We start from the raw sequence: 19,505 nt of genomic DNA, 5'->3' as shown, positions 1-19,505 counted from the left end.
CTTTTTTGAGCTTTACATCACGTTGTAACAGGTTTGTCCAAAGTGTGGCTCACAGGCCATTTCTGGCACTTGAAATGATTTTGTTTGGCCCCAGACCACAACACATAATAAAAAAAATAAATTAGATTGAAAACAATTGATGACCCAAAAATTTGGAAATTCTCTGTTTCCAAATTTAAGGCAACTGTCCAAAGCCCTTTTAATGTTTTTAAGTTAACAAATTTTGTGGCCCATCAGTAATTTAAATTTGCTAGTTTTGGCAAAGTTTGGACACCAATGTGTTACAGTGTTATTCACTCCTCAAAAGCATACCTGGAGTGTTGCCTGGATTCTTTCATGAATGCTTGAGAAATACTTTAATCTACCATTCTCCCATGCAGTTCCTTCAGACTAGCCAGCAGCAATTAGCAAGCACCTGGTGGAACTGTGTATCAACTGGGCTGATTATAGGAGCAACTTCTCAGTTCAACGCTGGTAGAAATGTTGTGAAAGGGTTAATAGAGAAGAGCAATGTGATGACTTCCTGAGATCAGGAGCTTCTTAAAGAGACAGATGCCCAATTTTAAGGCTTTAAATTACAGAATCAAATCTCTTTATAATTTTTATAGCAACTGAAGTTAACAAAATTACTTGTGCTATAAAATGGCATTATGTGCCTGGAAATACATAATACTGCCCCTTCAAATCACATTCCACTCTGTGGAATTAGAATTTAATTTATGCCTAAACAACAGAAAACAAGGTTGAAGTGCATGAAAACTAAGATCCAAAAATAAATCCCTAATAGTGACCATGAAGATGTTGCTGGAAAAAAACAAGCACATTGAGTCCGTCACTGATAACATGCGGCTGCATGTAATTTAAACGAGCGGAGCAGTTGCTCGTCTTTAGTTCTGCAGGAATGCACAGGGGGACACTTTGGGTTTGGTGACTATGAAGCTGTTTTCCAGGGTTATACGGCATCTGTCCTCAGAGCAAAACAAATGCAGATCATGTCGTTAATACACAGGGAAAAGAGTCTGGATCCCAGTCCAACTGGAAATTCATGGGTGAAATTCTAGGAAACAGATTATTCAGCTACACGAAAATTATTGTTTTTCCTCATAAAATTCATAGTTCTCATAAAACTCAAGCTGTCAGAAGAGACGGAGGATGTGCAACAGTTGAAGGTGGTTTATTTCATTGCATATGTTTTCCCCTCTAATTAATCTGGACAGAAATGTGACATTAATTACAGCGTAGTTACATTTTTATGTCATATGTTTTATGATGCCAGAAAGTGGAATAGTTTTTGTCACTCTTAAAGGGCCAGTGTCTTATATATTTTTTTGTGTTCCCTTCTTGAACACGTGATTTTAACAAACTATCCATGTTTGCTACAAGGCAAAACAACTGCAAAAATACAAAATCTTACCAAGTATTTTTGTTCCAGTTTCTAGTGAAAATATCTTAATACACTAGAAAAAAACAAAACTAACTTAGTTACAAGTAACTTTTCAGCAAGATATAGGAGCTTGTATTATGTAAAGAGTCCTTTATATTGATGAAAAAGTTGAAAAATTGGCAGATTATTTTGCGTATAACAATAAATTTTCCCATGTTATAAGGGAGAACAAGTTCTTATATTTTGCTGAAAAGTTAGTCTTTTCTTATTTCAAGTATCTCACTTGAAAATAGACCAAAAATGATCTTTTGTGTTTTTGCAGTGATCCGGTGAAGATTCAGTATACAATGAAGAAGTGACAGACAGTCACAGACATACACAACATGACTGACTTACTGCACTTATTGGCATGTTGACAAAATGGTAATTAAGGTTTTCAAGAATTCACTTTCAGTTTCATTCTTACAACCCAACAACTGTGAGTCCTAGATCAAACTCCAGGCCAAACTGTCGCACTAAATACTGTTATTAGTTTTAAATACCAAGCTGTTGAGTTTGCAGTTTTTATCTGACAGTCATAGGTTGAAATGCAACCGACTTATTCACAGGTTCCAAGTAGTTAGGAGATGCATTTGGTTTTATGGTTACCGTTGATATGAAATCGTGTTTGAACATGACTGAATTGGCTTCAGGTCTACTGATTGTTAAGTTAGTGTAAGGAAACAAAACAACTAAAGTTTTACACTTTAAAACATAAGACATTTTCCTAGCAAGATGATTAAAGAGTTGGTAGTCAGATATTGGTGGTTTATGATGCGAGGAAGCGTTTACCAGCTGTTCGGGCTTATCTTGAGGGTTGCACATTTATGTTGACTGCAAGACTTTCTAGCTCGTCATAATTACAAAACTGTATTTAATAACTTTGGTACCTCATCATTACAAGATATATATTTTTACACAGACATGCACATTTTGAGAAGAGTTGTTTTTCAAGCAGAGTTTCATGTGACCGAGCATTTAAATAACTTTAAAAATCCCAGGATGATGTGTATAAGTTACAAATTAATAGTTACCACTCTACTTCACTCAATTTGTGTCATACAGATGGATTCGTTTCTAAAAATCTGTCTATAACTTGGCATTAAACTTCCAACAAGTTTAATGCCAAGTAAACCTTTTTATATTAGAAACCTTTTTCTAACATAAAAGGTTTATTCTAACCTTTTATGTTAGAATAAACATAAAAGGTTTATTCTAACCTTTTATGTGGTTAGAATAAAAGTCAGCTAATTGACAAATTAAAGTAATTTTATTTTGCCTAGTTTTCAACTTTCTTTGTGTTTCTAACTTTTTTTAAATTTAGGTCTACTTTTGTCTGCATCTGGACTTTGTGAGAGGCAAGGAAGGGTCAATTAACAGTCCAATACAATTTTAAGGTGCAAATTATGAAATTACATATTTGATCTATGTCACTACATTATCAAAAGACAATAATGAATCATCATTTAAGTTCTTAAAACTAAAGTCGATGGACCATAATAAACACTTTCTGGGGACTAATTAAATGGTCCAAATTTTTCAGATATTAACTTTAAAATTTACGTCTTTTCATGACTCCTCCCTTCCGGTGCTACACCCAATCAATTGTTGGGAGCGAGGGGATTTTCTGAAGTACCCAATCACCTACGTTTATTTTCAAGGTTAAACTGCATAATTAGCTTAACAACCAATCACGTCTAAGTGGGAGTGGCTAAACTGCATCTACCGGTACTCGTTGCCTTTGTGTTCAACAGCTGCATTTTCAGAGTAGAATGGCGACCGCTCTGTGCGGTCTGCAGTCTAGTAACGGTAAACAGACGAGAGCTCGTCGAGAACACCGGAGGAAGACGAAGGACTCCCTCAGGAGACGGGCTGCTATTTTTTTCCTCAGCAATATTTCTCTCGATGGAAGACCCCAGGGTCAACCTACCGCTGGAAATGCCGACCAAAAAGCCGGTGAGGAGACCGGACTCAGGGACGGAGAGGGCGGCGCGGCCGTTAAGCTCCTCCGGACTGATAGCGGAGGTCCTGTCAACCAGGTGACAGACCCCGCAGCGGAACCAGGTAGCGGCTCGTCCTCCAGTTTACCCGGGGGACTCGGTCTTGTCCGGCCTTCGTTGGTAACGTCTCCTGGACCGACTGCCACCAATTCTGTGGGACCCAACGAGGTATTTTTAGAGACCAGCGGCGCCGGGGAGACGCAGTTTCCGGGTATCCCGCTGTCTCCTTTGACAAGCGGACACCAGCCCTGCTCCCGGGCCAAATCAACGCCCGCCGTACTCAGCCCGGCCGGAAACCCCCTGGATTCCCGGCAGAGGTGAGGCTTGTTGTCAGTGTGTCTCCACGGAGCACTGTGGGCCTCGAAACGGGCCACTGACTTCCGTATTAAATGGTTTTGATTCGCTCTACCAGAGGAATTCACTCATATGCTCCAGATTGTCTGCCATATAAATTATCTGTAACATTAACTGTTTTGATATGTGTTCATTCCCTTTTGACTTACCTCCCAAAAACTGTTATTTAAATCTACTTTTAATAATAACAACCTATTGAAGGCCGGCCCGAGGTATTAGTAAGCCTATGAGCAATTAATAAATTAATCACATTTTAAATTAAAATGAGTTTCCATTCTGGTGATTAATATTTTTGAAGGGCAATTTTGTTTACAGAGATTTCATAATTAATTTTATTTATGGTTTCAGTTGTCTGAGTTTTTTGTTTTTTTTTAACTTTCTGTTTATTTATAGTTCTTGGTGGTTGTGTTTTGTTTTGGTTATTTAAAATATCTACCAGGTACAGTGTGGAGTGTTCTGAACAAAATTAACATTTATGAGAGGGAAAGTTACATGATTATCCTATTATCAGTACTTAAAAAAATTACCAAAAAAAACAACAATATTAATTTTGTTTAGTCTCCATAATTGATTTTATTAGTTGTTTTGTTGTTTATTCTGGATATTTAAAGCATTTTCCAGTTTAAGTGTTAAATGTTAATCAGAATTTAAATTTTATTGATCTTTGAGAACGTGTTCTTGCATTATTCTGTCATTACCGTTATATTACCTGCAAATGGTCTCAAAACAGCAATATTATCATTTATCTCAACTTCTGGGACAATTTATCGTCCAGTAAAATTTGCTATTGTGACAGTCCTAGTTATTTGTAATTTTTTAAAGAAAAAAGAGTGAGGAAAAAAATGGGTTAAAACCGTAAGTCGAATTTGGTATAAAAAAATTAATTACATTTTATTTTCAAGCCATATTGCCCAGCATTACGGGCCCCCAAAGAAAATTCTGCTTCGGGCCTCATTTAACCTTTGGCCGGCCATGGAGCTGCATTACATGAACGTTTTGGGTTTGCCTGTGAAATCGTCCCATAAAGCCGGCTCTTTCTGTTTTTTATGCAGGCAGAGGAACATTTCTGGTTCTCCTGGACCCAAGGTGCCAAAGAAAGTTCACTTCATCAAGAGCATGAGGCAGTATGACACAAGAGGAAGCAGGTACGTCTGCTTTAAAATCCCATTTGATGAGCAGAACACAGAAAAAAAAAATCTGTTGTAATATTCATAAAGGTGTTTTGGTAGCAGCAGCATAATGCTCCTGCTTGGAGTTGTTGTAAGCTGATTAATTCTGGTACAGAGGCTGCAGAGAAATAACCGGGATACACAGCTGCTGTTAGGGGATTGCCACAGTGAATTTAATCACCCTTGGAAGCTTAGCAAAAGCCAAAAGAGGTGCAGTGAGGAAATCTAACACCGTATTGCACCAGCGGTAAGGTTATCCCAAAGCAAGATGTGGCTTAGATGACACGCTGTTGGTTCCCGATTAGCCTGGTTTCTCACACAACTTCAGAAAAGTGGATGTCATGAATATTTTGGCTCTACAGATATTTACCTCTATTTTTCATTTGTCTCATCATCTCCTTCATATTCATCTCCACACGCTTTCGTTTGTTTGTGTTTATTCTGCCGGTGAGTGCAAACTAAGTGATCCTAAACTGTCCCACAGGTTTGAGTTTCTGTTTTTGTCCCGACGGGAAGCGAGCCCGTTTAGATTGTGTAAGTTAAAGACCTCAAACTCCAGCAGATGCCTGTCAGCCCTGAAGCTCTGGGTGTTTATTGGCAGGTTTTTACAGCAGAGGCTGCAGAGTGCATGTCATTGTTGTCTTGTGAGGAGCTAAAGCCGGTGTTTTGTACATTTACTGGTTGTGGTGGTGTCATAAAGACTGGGAGGAACTAGTTTCTCCACATTTTACTCCATACAGAAGCTCTATAGAGTCAGAGTGTGTTTGTTTATGTGTTGTGTTTCAGCTGATTTGCCTCCAGCCTGTGTCTCTTTACCAAAACAGCTCAGTCTCAGAGAGTTATACAAGATATAACTAAAAAAAAACACTTCTAGATAATTTTTAATAGACTAACAAAACAATTAACTAACAAATTAACTAACAAAACAAATTCTGATCATTATTGGTTTTAATTTGTTTTAATGCTCAACTTTATCAGGTTTGCACATAATGTCAAAGATGGCAGCTAAAAATTCATTCCAAAAGGGAAGTTAAATATCATCCAAAGAGTTGTTGTTGATGGAGATGCTGTGGGCAGGAAGGCTCTCCACTAGCAGCCAGTCTTGCAGCGAATCTAAAGAGGCCTCTGACTGAAGTCCGCTTGTTGCTGCATGGCAGTCTCATGACATGCTAACAGCTCAATTTCTGGACAGCAGAGATGATATTTCACTGCTAATCCACCTAATTTGATTTTGCTGCCTCAGAGATGTTGGAGTAGGGGATAAGATCAATTAAAGAGACGGTTTGGGATAAACGGGATACATTTAAGGATAAATTTGGGGCCATAGTTTATGTTTTATTTGAGCTATTGAGATGCTAATCAGCTGCTCCCATTTGTAAAAACAATACCTTGTTGCCATGGTGACGCATCACAACAAACATCCTTTAGTAAAAAAGTAAGATAAAAATCCTTCCTGCTTCACAGCATCCAGAACAAGAGGGACTAATTGTCCATACATGCAACGTCTAAACAAAAAAATGACGAATGAAAGTTTACAAAGTCTGTCCCATCATGAGTGACAAATTTCTAGAATCGGATTATAAATATAAATATCATTTATATTTAATCTGCACAAAAATCACAATTCTTCTGTACATATGTTAATTTTTAAATCTCATTTCTGCTCCGTTATACAGTAAGATAAAAAAAACTAAAGTATCCTTTTTATAATTAACAGTGGATAAAGAATAGAAAACAACACCTAGACTGTAATGTATAAAAAACTTACAAATTTGGAAAATTTATTTACTGTTTCTTTTATTATGATTAGCTGCTGTCTGTTATAAATTTGACTGATGGCAAATAAAAATGTAAAATTTGTGCAAGTGAAACAGAAAATTTCTGCACCTTTTTTCTCTTTCAGTTTCATCTGGTAAGACAAACATCTTGCAGTAAGACTGTTGCTTCTCTGATTCAAATAAACCAAAATAAAACTCTTTGCCTTTATGTTACAAATAAAAGAAAAACAATAAAATTAGCAGAGTGCTTCTCTGTGAAAATACAGCTGCTTTTATAGTTAAATTAAACTCTTTGCATTGACAGGATGACTTTATCTTTGTACAGCCTACAATGCTGTTTTTTTAGTGTTTTAAATGTAATAATTACATTTAAAACATAAAATCCGATTAATCGGATTTTAACATAAAATTCATAGATTTTATGTTTCCAGTAGAAATTTGAACACAGAAGGATTCAGCACAGAGACACTTTCCCTCAGAAAGTCCTCCATAAATGGAGGTAAAAATATATAATTCATGCTCCACGTTTCTGTGAAAAAGTAAATTATTAACGTGCATAATTAAAAAAAAAAAAAGAAGAATAAAACAGCATTTTAAGAGAGCGACTTGACTTCAGTTGACCTGCTGAAGACTTTCTGAATCTCTAACCCCAGGCTGGTTGGTGTTTGGCGCTTTCTGGAGATCCAGATCTCACCATTAGCTCTGTGACTGACTGTGATGGTGAAAATGAGCCGGGTGTCGTTGCTTTCAGTGGTTTTCACAGCCGTGTAGCTTCACTAGTGAGCGTCTCTAGATGTGGCTCTGTGACTTATTTCTGTGTCACTGCTAGGGATGGGCGATACGGACTAAACGTCCAACAAAAAATTTATTTACTGTGATAATACTGATGATAAATGCTAATTTAAAGTCTATTTTGGTGGTTGTTTGATTGGGTTGTGACTACGGCTGCAAGTATTTAAGTTATCAATTTTTCTGACGATTAATCGATTAATCGGATTTTAAAAAATTGCCATTATCTGCAGACTTTTTGATACAATATTAGAAGTATATTAAAAGCTGCAATTAACACATAATTCAATTCACTTTTTAAATAAGAAAAGAAACATTTTATTGCCTATAATGCAGTAATATGTCATTCCTTTAGTGAACGCTTGATTTGTTTGTAGCAAAGGCAGCAAACATCAATTCTGTTTAGGACTAATCTGGTGATTATATTTTTAATTATTTCATAGCAGAAGGTGCTTTAATAGAGATTAATCAACATTACTGAAATTCATGGCAGTGTAATCATGCAGGAATTGGCACAATAGCTAAATTTCAAGTAAGTAAGCAGAAAAAACAAAACGCCTCACCGATACAAACACAGTACACACAGTTCTGTTAAAATAAGTAAAATATAACAACAAAAGAAAACATTTATTCAAGAAATAAATAAAACAGTGAAGCTAAAACTAGGAATGTACTCGCATGAAAATTTGGGCCAATATTGATACTTATCATCAGAATTGCTGTTATGGCCGATAATCGATACTTTCTGGTAATATATATATTTCTCTACCTTTTTTACACCTTTGGTCAAAAAAATTAAATTACCAGAAACAGACGGCAGCAAGATGAAAATAAATATTGGAGGTTAATATCAGCCCAGTTTTATCTATTGGGCCAATGCAATATATTAAAAATGACATATCATTCGATACCGATGTTGGTACTGATATATTGGGCATTCCCAGCTAAAAACTTTGCTTTTTTTTGGTACAGTTTTGGCTTACCTGCTGCTCTGAATATGTTGTTAAGGAAATTGAAATTTTTCTGAGTCTGTAAAATCCAGTTAATTAATCAATTACAAAATTAGTTGTTGATTATTTCAATATTAGATTAATCCGATTAATCGTTGTGACTGCAGCCCATAGAGTAATGTAAGGGCTTCGATATTGCCATTGGTTTCTGCTCTAATGGAGAAAAACATTAAATTTGATTAGTATTGATCTCCGTCATGTTTAGTTTTCATGTTTTGCGAATAAATTTAAATTCCCATGGCCTCTCAGGATGATTGCCCATCCCTGGTGACTGCAGCTGATGTCTGTGGTGTGTATCCTGGCGGTTCCTGTCGCTGCTGTCTGTAGACTGACACTCCATCTGTTCTGTCTGCCTGTTCACGCTGTGTCCTGCAGGATCATGCTGATTTGTACCAAGCGGTCGCTTTATGCTGCTTTCTCAGTGCTGCCCTATGGAGAGAGAGCTCACCTCAGGTACTAAGAACGCAGCTACCTCCTCCCCTCCCAGCAGGGAGCGACACCACCCACCCTCACTTTTACGTTCTCATCACCACCCGTCTGACCCACGCCATTCTCAGAGGAGAGCCGGGTGGGCGCCGAGAATTACGTAGAAATGTTTGTGTGTTTGTGAACAGTGACCCGAAGCTGGACGCTCAGAGGCAGAGGCTGTCCTCTGCGCCGGCTGCTGACCTGCAGCCGTCACTGGAGGGGGTGGAGCGGGGCGCCACCGGGAAGGTAAGCATCCAACTGCACATCCAACTGCACATCCAACCGCACAACCAGCCGCACAACCAGCCGCACACCTAACCGCACAACCAATCGCACATCCAACCCCACATCCAACCGCACAGCCAGCCGCACATCCAGCCGCACATCCAGCCCCACATCCAACCGCACATCCAACCCCACATCCAGCCCCACATCCAACCGCACATCCAACCCCACATCCAGCCCCACATCCAACCGCACACCCAACCGCACATCCAGCCCCACATCCAACTGCACATCCAACCGCACATCCAGCCCCACATCCAGCCCCACATCCAACCGCACATCCAACCGCACATCCAGCCCCACATCCAACTGCACATCCAGCCCCACATCCAACCGCACACCCAACCGCACATCCAGCCCCACATCCAACCGCACATCCAACCGCACAACCAACCCCACAACCAGCCGCACATCCAACCGCACAACCAGCCCCACATCCAACCCCACATCCAGCCTCACATCCAACCACACATCCAACCGCACAACCAGCCGCACATCTAACCGCACAAGCAGCCCCACATCCAACCGCACATCCAACCGCACAACCAACCCCACAACCAGCCGCACATCCAACCGCACAACCAGCCCCACATCCAACCCCACATCCAACCCCACATCCAGCCTCACATCCAGCCTCACATCCAACCACACATCCAACCGCACAACCAGCCGCACATCTAACCGCACAACCAGCCGCACAAGCAGCCCCACATCCAACCGCACAACCAGCCGCACATCCAACCGCACATCCAACCGCACAACCAGCCGCACATCCAACCGCACAACCAGCCCCACATCCAGCTGCACAACAAACCGCACAACCAGCCGAAACATCCAACCGCACAACCAGCCGCACATCTAACCGCACATCCAGCCGCACATCCAACCGCACATCCAACCGCACATCTAACCGCAAAACCAGCCGCCCATCCAACCGCACATCCAGCCGCACAACCAGCCCCACATCCAACCGCACATCTAACCGCACAACCAGCTGCACAAGCAGCCCCACATCCAACCGCACAACCAGCCCCACATCCAACCGCACAACCAGCCGCACATCTAACCGCACAACCAGCCCCACATCCAACCGCACATCCAACCGCACAACCAACCCCACAACCAGCCCCACATCCAACCGCACAACCAGCCCCACATCCAACCGCACATCCAACCGCACAACCAACCCCACAACCAGCCCCACATCCAACCGCACAACCAGCCGCACATCCAACCGCACATCCAACCGCACATCCAACCGCACAACCAGCCGCACATCTAACCGCACAACCAGCCGCACAACCAGCCGCACATCCAGCCGCACATCTAACCGCACAACCAGCCGCACAACCAGCCGCAAAACCAGCCGCCCATCCAACCGCACAACCAGCCGAAACATCCAACCGCACAACCAGCCGCACATCTAACCGCACAACAAGCCGCACAACCAGCCGCACATCTAACCGCACAACCAGCCGCACAACAAGCTGCACATCCAGCCGCACATCTAACCGCACAACCAGCCGCACAAGAAGCCGCACATCCAGCCGCACATCTAACCGCACAACCAGCCGCACAACAAGCCGCACAACAAGCCGCACATCCAGCCGCACATCTAACCGCACAACCAGCCGCACAACAAGCCGCACATCTAACCGCACAACCAGCCGCACAACAAGCCGCACAACAAGCCGCACATCTAACCGCACAACCAGCCGCACAACAAGCCGCACAACAAGCCGCACATCCAGCCGCACATCTAACCGCACAACCAGCCGCACAAGAAGCCGCACATCTAACCGCACAACCAGCCCCACATCCAACCGCACATCCAGCCGCACATCCAGCCGCACATCCAGCCGCACATCCAACCGCACATCCAACCGCACATCTAACCGCAAAACCAGCCGCCCATCCAACCGCACATCCAGCCGCACAACCAGCCCCACATCCAACCGCACATCCAGCCGCACAACCAACCCCACAACCAGCCTCACAACCAGCCGCACATCTAACCGCACAACCAGCTGCACATCCAACCGCACAACCAGCCCCACATCCAACCGCACAACCAGCCCCACATCCAACCGCACAACCAGCCGCACATCTAACCGCACAAGCAGCCCCACATCCAACCGCACATCCAACCGCACAACCAACCCCACAACCAGCCCCACATCCAACCGCACAACCAGCCCCACATCCAACCGCACAACCAGCCGCACATCCAACCGCACATCCAACCGCACATCCAACCGCACAACCAGCCGCACATCTAACCGCACAACCAGCCGCACAACAAGCCGCACATCCAGCCGCACATCTAACCGCACAACCAGCCGCACAACCAGTCGCAAAACCAGCCGCCCATCCAACCGCACAACCAGCCGAAACATCCAACCGCACAACCAGCCGCACATCTAACCGCACAACAAGCCGCACAACAAGCCGCACAACCAGCCGCACAACCAGCCGCACAACAAGCCGCACATCCAGCCGCACATCTAACCGCACAACCAGCCGCACATCTAACCGCACATCCAGCCGCACATCTAACCGCACAACCAGCCGCACAACAAGCCGCACATCCAACCGCACATCCAACCGCACAACCAGCCGCACAACCAGCCGCACAACAAGCCGCACATCCAACCGCACATCTAACCGCACAACCAGCCGCACAACCAGCCGCACATCCAACCGCACATCCAGCCGCACATCCAACCGCACATCCAACCGCACAACCAGCCGCACATCTAACCGCACAACCAGCCGCACAACCAGCCGCACACCCAGCCCCACACCCAGCCGCACATCCAACCGCACACCCAACCACACATCCAGCCGCACATCCAACCGCACACCCAGCCCCACACCCAACCGCACACCCAGCCCCACATCCAACCGCAAAACCAGCCGCACACCCAACCCACATCCAGCTGCGCATCCAACCGCGCAACCAACCGCACATCCAACCGCACAAACAACCGCACACCCAACCCCGCATCCAGCCGCGCAACCAACCCCACATCCTACCGCACACCCAACCGCATAACCAGCCGCACACCCAACCCCACATCCAGTCCCACATCTAACCGCACATCCAACCGCACAACCAGCCGCACAACCAGCCGCACAACAAACCACACAACCAGCCGCACAACCAGCCCCACAACCAGCCGCACAACCAGCCGAACAACCAACTGCGCATCCAGCCGCGCATCCATCCATCCAACCTTACAACCAACCAACCAATCATGCATCCATACAGCCATCAACTATCCATTCAACCAGCCGTACATCTGCACATTGTCCATCTGTCCATCCATCCCTCCGTTCATCCAACCATTTATTCATCCATCCAACCAACTAACTAACCATCCAACCCACTTTTTTGAATTTATAAAATAAGCTTTAGTGAAAAATCTGCAGAATGTCTTTTTTTTGTCACATAATCAGAATAATTGATTACTAAAATAATCATTGGCTGCGGCCCCCATCTGTATGTAAATAAATGAGCTGTATAGGTTTGACCGTGTGAACTGGAGAAAATTCATAAAAAATATTCAACTAAATGTTGAATTAAAAAAAAATTTAAAATCCTTATAAAAATTTTAGTTTAGTAATTAGAATAACCGAAAAATTGTTAAATAAACGATACGATTCCTGGTTTTCAGACGGTGTCGTACGCTGAGTTTCTGTTCCCGACCAACGCCTTGGTGAGGCAGAAGAGCATCAGCATGTTGGAGAGCTGCACATCTCAGACCCCTCAGTGTCGTATCCGTGGCAACGGGCAAAAAGGCTTCACCCCTGCTCGTCCGAGCAGCGGCACACTGCAAGACCCAAGTATGACTCCAAGCCTACACACACACACACACTTCCCCCCAGCTCTGACGGTTCTCTGGATTCTGTGTTGCAGACATAGAGGAGGCCGGGGATTATGACCCCAACCTGCTCAGTGACCCCCGGTGGCCGTGTGGGAGACATAAAAGGGTTCTGATATTTGCATCGTATGTGGTGAGCAGAGCTGCAGCTTCTATTTCTGTTCACAATTATCTGTGTGGAAGTAAATAGAAAAGGTGTTAAACTGTTTATTTTTTTATTAGAAACGCTGCAGGAATCAAATTAAATTTGAATTATTTAATGAAGTTTTTATTAAATCCTAACAAATTTTATCAAATTATATTATAGAGTTAAAATAAATCTAGTTCCCCTGCAGTTTGAAGAAAAGTTAAGACAAATCCTCACAAGAGGCCGAGTTGAATTGTTAAACGATGAACTTTTGTTTTGTTTTTAAAGGAATCTATAATACAAAATTCACATTTTAAACGTTTTTGTAATCCCAAATGCTGCTTCTAAAAACACCATGCCATTTTTGGCAATAAGTTATTGTTTTTGGAAAATTAGCCATTTCAAAAACCTCCTGTCGCTGCGCCGTTACCTAGCAACCCAAGTTGAGCCCAGCCCGTCACCTAGCAACCGAAGCAGAGCTCTGGTACATTTGGTCAGGTTAGGATAGGTCTATGGGCTTTACAAATCATGTTTATTACGTTTTTCACATGAAATTATTCCTAGATAATCAGACTTTGGTTTACTCAGTTCTGCCTGTTTTCAGCTCCTTTCAGGATGAGCTGCTTTAGGCCTCCTGTCACTTTAAATCCCCAACGCAATGTTTACACTCACATGTGAAAATGGCTGCAAACAGATGCGTAATTATACAACCGCACATCTTTGAAAAGCATTAGTAGAGGCTCCTGCACAACCTAGAATGCAGCAAGTGGTTTCTAAATGGCAGTCAACAAATAACACTCTTGTCTTTTCCAGTAGCCATTGTGCAGCGCTTAGAGCGGTAAAGCCAGGTGACCAAACATTCTAGACTTCTACTTGGGTTGCTAGGTAACGGGCTGGACTTGGCTTAGGTTGCTAGGCAACGAGACAGTGCCCATTGAATGTGACATAATGAGAAGGTTTTTGATCTGACTCATTTTCCAGACACCAAAAAAATATTAACTTATTGTCAAAAATATAGCTGGGTGATTAGTTTTTTTTTAAGCACTTGGTTTGTTTTTAAAAGCAGCTGAGACCCAAATGATGTATAAAAAACGTGCAAAATTTTAATTTTGCATTATACGTCCCCTTTAAAATTTGCGACAAACAAAGCAAAATCAGTTGATCTGTAGGAGTGAAACATGTAAAACTCAATATGAATAGAATATAACTCACACAGATGGTGGATTCCTGGTTTCTCTTGACCATCTGTGTGAGTTTCTGAGGTTGGTTGCAGAAATCAGGACACGGTTTTATTTGACTTCAGTCAGTCCGCCGAGTCTTTACAACCTCTGGAGAGAGAATACCCCCTTTATGCCGTGCTCACGTGATACTACTGTATCTTTGTTCTGTCACATGGCAGCAACCTTTAGCCCTTAGTGTATGTGTGCGTTAGTTTGTAATACCTTGTGGGACCATTTTCCTGACACATACTACGTTGTGGGGACCGAAGCCTGGCCCCCACAAGGGGAAACGCTGGTTTTTGGTCATGGGTTAGATTTAGGATTATGGTGTGAATTGAGATTTGGTTAGGATAAGGTTTAGGGTGTAGAAATGAATGGAAGTCAATGGAAAGTCCCCACAAAGACAGCTGTGTGTGTGTGTGTGTGTGTGTGTGTGTGTGTGTGTGTGTGTGTGTGTGTGTGTGTGTGTGTGTGTGTGTGTGTGTGTGTGTGTGTGTGTGTGTGTGTGTGTGTGTGTGTGTAAGAGAGAGAGAGAGAGAACATCACTTAGCAGCAGGTCTGTATTGAGCTGCTGGTTTGTCTCCCGTCTCTGCAGACGACCATCATTGAATATGTGAAACCGTCCGACCTGAAGAAGGACATGAATGAAACCTTCAAGGAGAAGTTTCCTCACATCAAGCTGACACTGAGCAAGATCAGAAGGTGTCTCTCTTCTTCTTCTGTGGTTTAAGAATCGTCCTCTCTCAACATGGTCACACTGCAAAAACACAAAATCTCACCATGTAAATTTGATCTAGTTTCTAGTGTAAATATGTTAATGCATTTGAAATTAAACAAAACTAACATAATTCCTTAATATTGATTAAAATGTCCAGTAGATTATTTCACTTGTAATAAAACATTTAGCTCATTTTTAATAGAAATAATCTGCCTGTGGAACTAGTACTTTTTCATTATTATGAAGGAATTATTCACCTAAAAAAAGCTCCTTTATGTTGCTGAAAAGTTTTTGTCTTATTTAAAATTCGATATTTGCACTAGACACTAGACCAAAAGTAGTTTTGTGTTTTTGCAGTTCCGCCTGATACAACTCGCTCTTTCTTTTCAAACAATGGAGTAACTGTGATTTCTATTTCTTCTTCTTCTTCTCTGCCAGCCTGAAGAGGGAGATGAGGGCCATGAGCGAAGAGTACGGCCTGCAGCCGGTCACCATAGCGATGGCCTTTGTTTACTTTGAGAAACTGGTGCTGCAAGGTCGCCTCAACAAGCAGAACAGGAAGCTTGTGGCGGCTGAGTGCGTTCTGCTGGCTGCGAAGATCAGCAGCGATCTGCGGAAACCAGAAGTCAAGCAGCTCATTGATGTGAGTCAACATGCTAACCGCTAACGGTGCTAACAGGATCTGATTTAGACTGCAGAACCTTTAATAACGAGACCTTGAACGCTTCATTCACCTCAGGGGTTTTTACTAAACAGCTTCTGTGTGGCTCCTGTTCTGCAGAAATATTATCCTGTGTAGTTTATCTGAACAAAATGTAATTTAAGAGCTGCTGAAGGCAGAAAAAATTAAATTAAACTTAATGTTATCGTGTATTTAGGAAGCTGTAACAAAGATGGCTGTCAGCTGAAAGACTTGTCTTATTTGTGTGGTGAACCAGAGAATGTAAAGATTTAAACACATCAAATTTACATCAATTTACCAGGCTTCATCAACAACCTTGTAATTAAAAAAAATCTGGTTCTTTTTAACAAAAATACTCGAAACTTTCTCAAAATGTTTTGGTGCAGCAACAGGCAGAAATATAAGTTCAGTCGTCATCATGACTCCCAGGAGGAGCTGCAGTTTGGTTCTGTTTTTTTCAGCTGATTGCTCACAAAACAGCTTGCATTGTAATTAAAAATAGGTCTGCAACTAACAATTATTTTACTAATTGATTATTGTATCAATTATTGACAATTAATTGCATAAAAACACTTTCTACATATTTTTCTTTTACCACTTCAGTTTTTTATACAGTATTATAGAAATATTAAAGGATGCAAATAAACAAACCATCTAGTTCATTTTTAAATAACAAAGTAAACATCTTATTGTCTGAAATACAGTATCATATCATTCCTTTGGTGAAAGCTTGATAATTGGCAGCAAAGGATTCGAATGAATGAATAAACACTTCTAACATAACAAAGCTCAGGCCTTTCTGCTTGACTTAACATCAATACAGTGAATTGCTAATCTGTTGCTTTAGTGCTTAATAGAAGATTTATGATTTGTTTTTACAGACTCTGTAATAGGTGGAGCTGAAAATACGCCACTTTAGGAGTTTTAGGAGGAACATATTTAAAGATAAAGGAATATTTTTTTATGTCTTTTGCACAGTTTTGGCTTAATTACAGCTCTGAATATGTTCTTTCAGCAAATGGCATGTTTTAGAGTATGTCTACTCCAGTTATTGATTGTTGAAATAATTGTTCACTTATTTAGTTATCGATTAATCAGTTCATCACGATTAATCTGATTGGTCGTTTCTAATTAAAAACTGCAGCACAGGTGATCAGCTTATAAATCAGAAACAGTGGAAACTATTTGTTGCCTTTACTTACTTTAACAGACATGTTTGTCTCTGAGAATGAACAGAAATCTGATTTCTGAATAAAATGTGGAATAGAGGCTTTAAATGTTTCTTTACACATCAGTAACCGAGTCATCTTAGTTAATTAAAAGCAAACTTGCAGCAAAACACTGAACTTATGTTTTACCCCATACAAATAACAGCCTGAGTAATTAAAATCATAGCTTTAACTTTGTTTTTATGTCAGTTTATGTACTCCACCCGGTCGGGTGTTTTCTGGTTGAGGATCAGGATGTGCGGCCTGTCGGACGCAGCAGGGTTCCCTCTGCTGATCATCTAATGATCTCCACTTCTGACGCGTTTTTCTCAAACTGAGCTTCAAAACTCTCCCAGGATCTCCACTGCTGATTGGTTTAGGCAGCTGCACCTGTAGTTTCCATGGCAACGGCTGCTGCAGGGGAATGAAAGCTGCAACTCAAACAGAGATGGAGGCTGCGTTGTCTCAGTAACCATGGCGACTGGGTTCAAATGCATGCCGTTTGTTGAATGAAACGATTTCTTACGTTTGATCGGCCGAACGACAAAGTCGTGAAATTCAACTTCAAATGCAGTGATTGTTAAAAAGTATGTACACCCCCGTCCCATCGCAGAAACAAACTTTAATACGTTTAATTAGGATTTTATGAGGGAAGGAAAAGCGTTGCAGTTTTTAAACTTTTTAAAAATATACAAATTAAGATTGTTAAAGGTTTTAAAAATTGAAAGTCTATTAAAAAGGCTTTTGTATTTAAAACCTTTAAAACACTTTGAAGATTACCTTTCAGTCTCGCTTTCTTTCTTTTCCATTTTTCTCTTCTTTTCCCTTTTACTGTCTTTTTGTTCTCTTCTCTCTTTCCACCTCTATTCTTTTTCTATTCCTTCCTTTCTCAGATATGTTTCTGTCTCTCTCTTCTGTCTTTTATGCTTTCATTTTCTGTCTGTTTTGTTTTCTTTTACTCTCCCTTGTTCTCTATTTCTCCTTTCTAAATCAATAACTCTCTCAATAAATCACATTGAAGTGTGTGCTTGTAACAACACTTTTTAAAACGCTTTGTAAACATTTCTCCGTCCTGGTTTGACTGGATTAGTCCACCAGGGTCGTGTTCTCGGTGCCTGAAACTTTTCCTCTGCGTTTTGAGCAGAAGCTGGAGGAGCGTTTCCGGATCAACCGGCGGGAGCTGATTTCGCTGGAGATCCCGGTTCTGGTGGCGTTGGAGATGGGCCTGTACCTCCCAGAGAGCAAGGTCATGCCGCACTACCGCCGCCTGGTGCAGCAGGGTTAGACGGGACCCATCACCGTGTATAAGCTGTGCTGTTTGAAATAAATTATTCTATTTATTTTAAATGTGAGGAGGGGGAATTGTTTACATTCTTTGTCAAACACTGTATGTAGGTCGTGAGCGTCTCGAATGTCTGTTTGTACGTGAAGATCCAGTCATGATCTCTATGTTAGAGACGTTCATTCGGCACATTGAATGTGCTTTTACTTTAGGTTTCTTGTGATGCATCTTTTTTAAAACGCCATAATGTTCTTAACTTGTATTTACATGTAGTAGTGGCTGTAATTTGTGTGTTTTTGGAGTCAAAAAGAGAGAGATGTAGCTTTGTGGATTTTTATTCTACAGGCTGTTGTATTTAAACTGCAAACGACAGATTTTCTAGTTGGGTTTCTGACACTGTGAAGCATTTTTAGCTGTGAGAACAGAACTCAGTAGGCTGAGAAGTGACCTTTGATTTCATTTAATCATCTTGTTTCATTGTGTCTCATATTTGTACTGAACACAGGATGTTATTGTGGCAGCTCTGACTCTGGTGGTGGTCGTCCTCACGTGCTGTAATCCCACATTTAAACAAACCTATATGTAGTATTTACTGTTTGATGTAATTCTGCAGGGATTTGTTTCGTTTGTCTTTCAGTTCTCAGGAATTAAAATTCATTTCAGTAGCTCCTAAAATCCAACCCAAAGAAGTTGTTCCATTGGAGGTTAATGGAAAACACCTGATTGTAGTTTTTTCAGTGCACATGGGTGGATTTTTAACGTTGTACCCAGCAGCAGCATCTCCTCGGATTTTAGCATTTGTGTGAATTTGGTGAAAAAGTGCCTGAAAAACCACAGTATCAGTAAAACTATCCAAACATGATGGTTCTAGTCTGTTTTTATTTTGTCACTCAAACGTTGCGTCTCCAGATAATCATGACCTAATTTAGACGCGAGTCAGTCAGATGCAGTAAAGAGAGTTTGGAATAAACATCCAAATCTGCAGGATGTGTTTGAATCTAGCATGATAAATGTTTATTTTAATATTTCAGGACTGATTATGAACAGAAAGTTTCTCTGGTCTAATCCAAAAAAGCTTAATTGGAAAACTGTATTTTTATCATCTTTT

General features: G+C 41.7%; 1 protein-coding gene across 2 annotated transcripts; it reads left to right on the top strand.

Annotated features, from left to right (window-relative positions):
• Nucleotides 1-3,144: 3,144 nt before the first annotated feature.
• LOC103467747 (CDK5 and ABL1 enzyme substrate 2-like) lies at nucleotides 3,145-19,259 on the top strand. Of its 2 annotated transcripts, XM_008414410.3 has the most exons (9): nucleotides 3,145-3,740; nucleotides 4,830-4,922; nucleotides 8,899-8,976; nucleotides 9,138-9,237; nucleotides 12,954-13,122; nucleotides 13,196-13,293; nucleotides 15,103-15,209; nucleotides 15,664-15,868; nucleotides 18,260-19,259. In XM_008414410.3, the coding sequence occupies exons 1-9, from the start codon at nucleotides 3,196-3,198 to the stop codon at nucleotides 18,398-18,400; spliced, it is 1,536 nt and encodes a 511-aa protein (XP_008412632.1). In that variant the 5' UTR covers nucleotides 3,145-3,195; the 3' UTR covers nucleotides 18,401-19,259. The 2 variants fall into 2 exon arrangements, with proteins under 2 accessions (XP_008412632.1, XP_008412633.1); XM_008414411.3 differs by lacking the exon at nucleotides 8,899-8,976.
• The last annotated feature ends 246 nt before the right edge of the window (nucleotides 19,260-19,505 follow it).

The sequence above is a fragment of the Poecilia reticulata genome, chromosome 7 (assembly GCF_904066995.2).
Source record: "Poecilia reticulata chromosome 7, P_reticulata-male-v2, whole genome shotgun sequence".
NCBI classification, from domain to species: domain Eukaryota; kingdom Metazoa; phylum Chordata; class Actinopteri; order Cyprinodontiformes; family Poeciliidae; genus Poecilia; species Poecilia reticulata.
The sequence above is the reverse complement of the archived record's forward strand: the minus strand, read 5'-3'. Positions and strand labels throughout refer to the sequence as shown.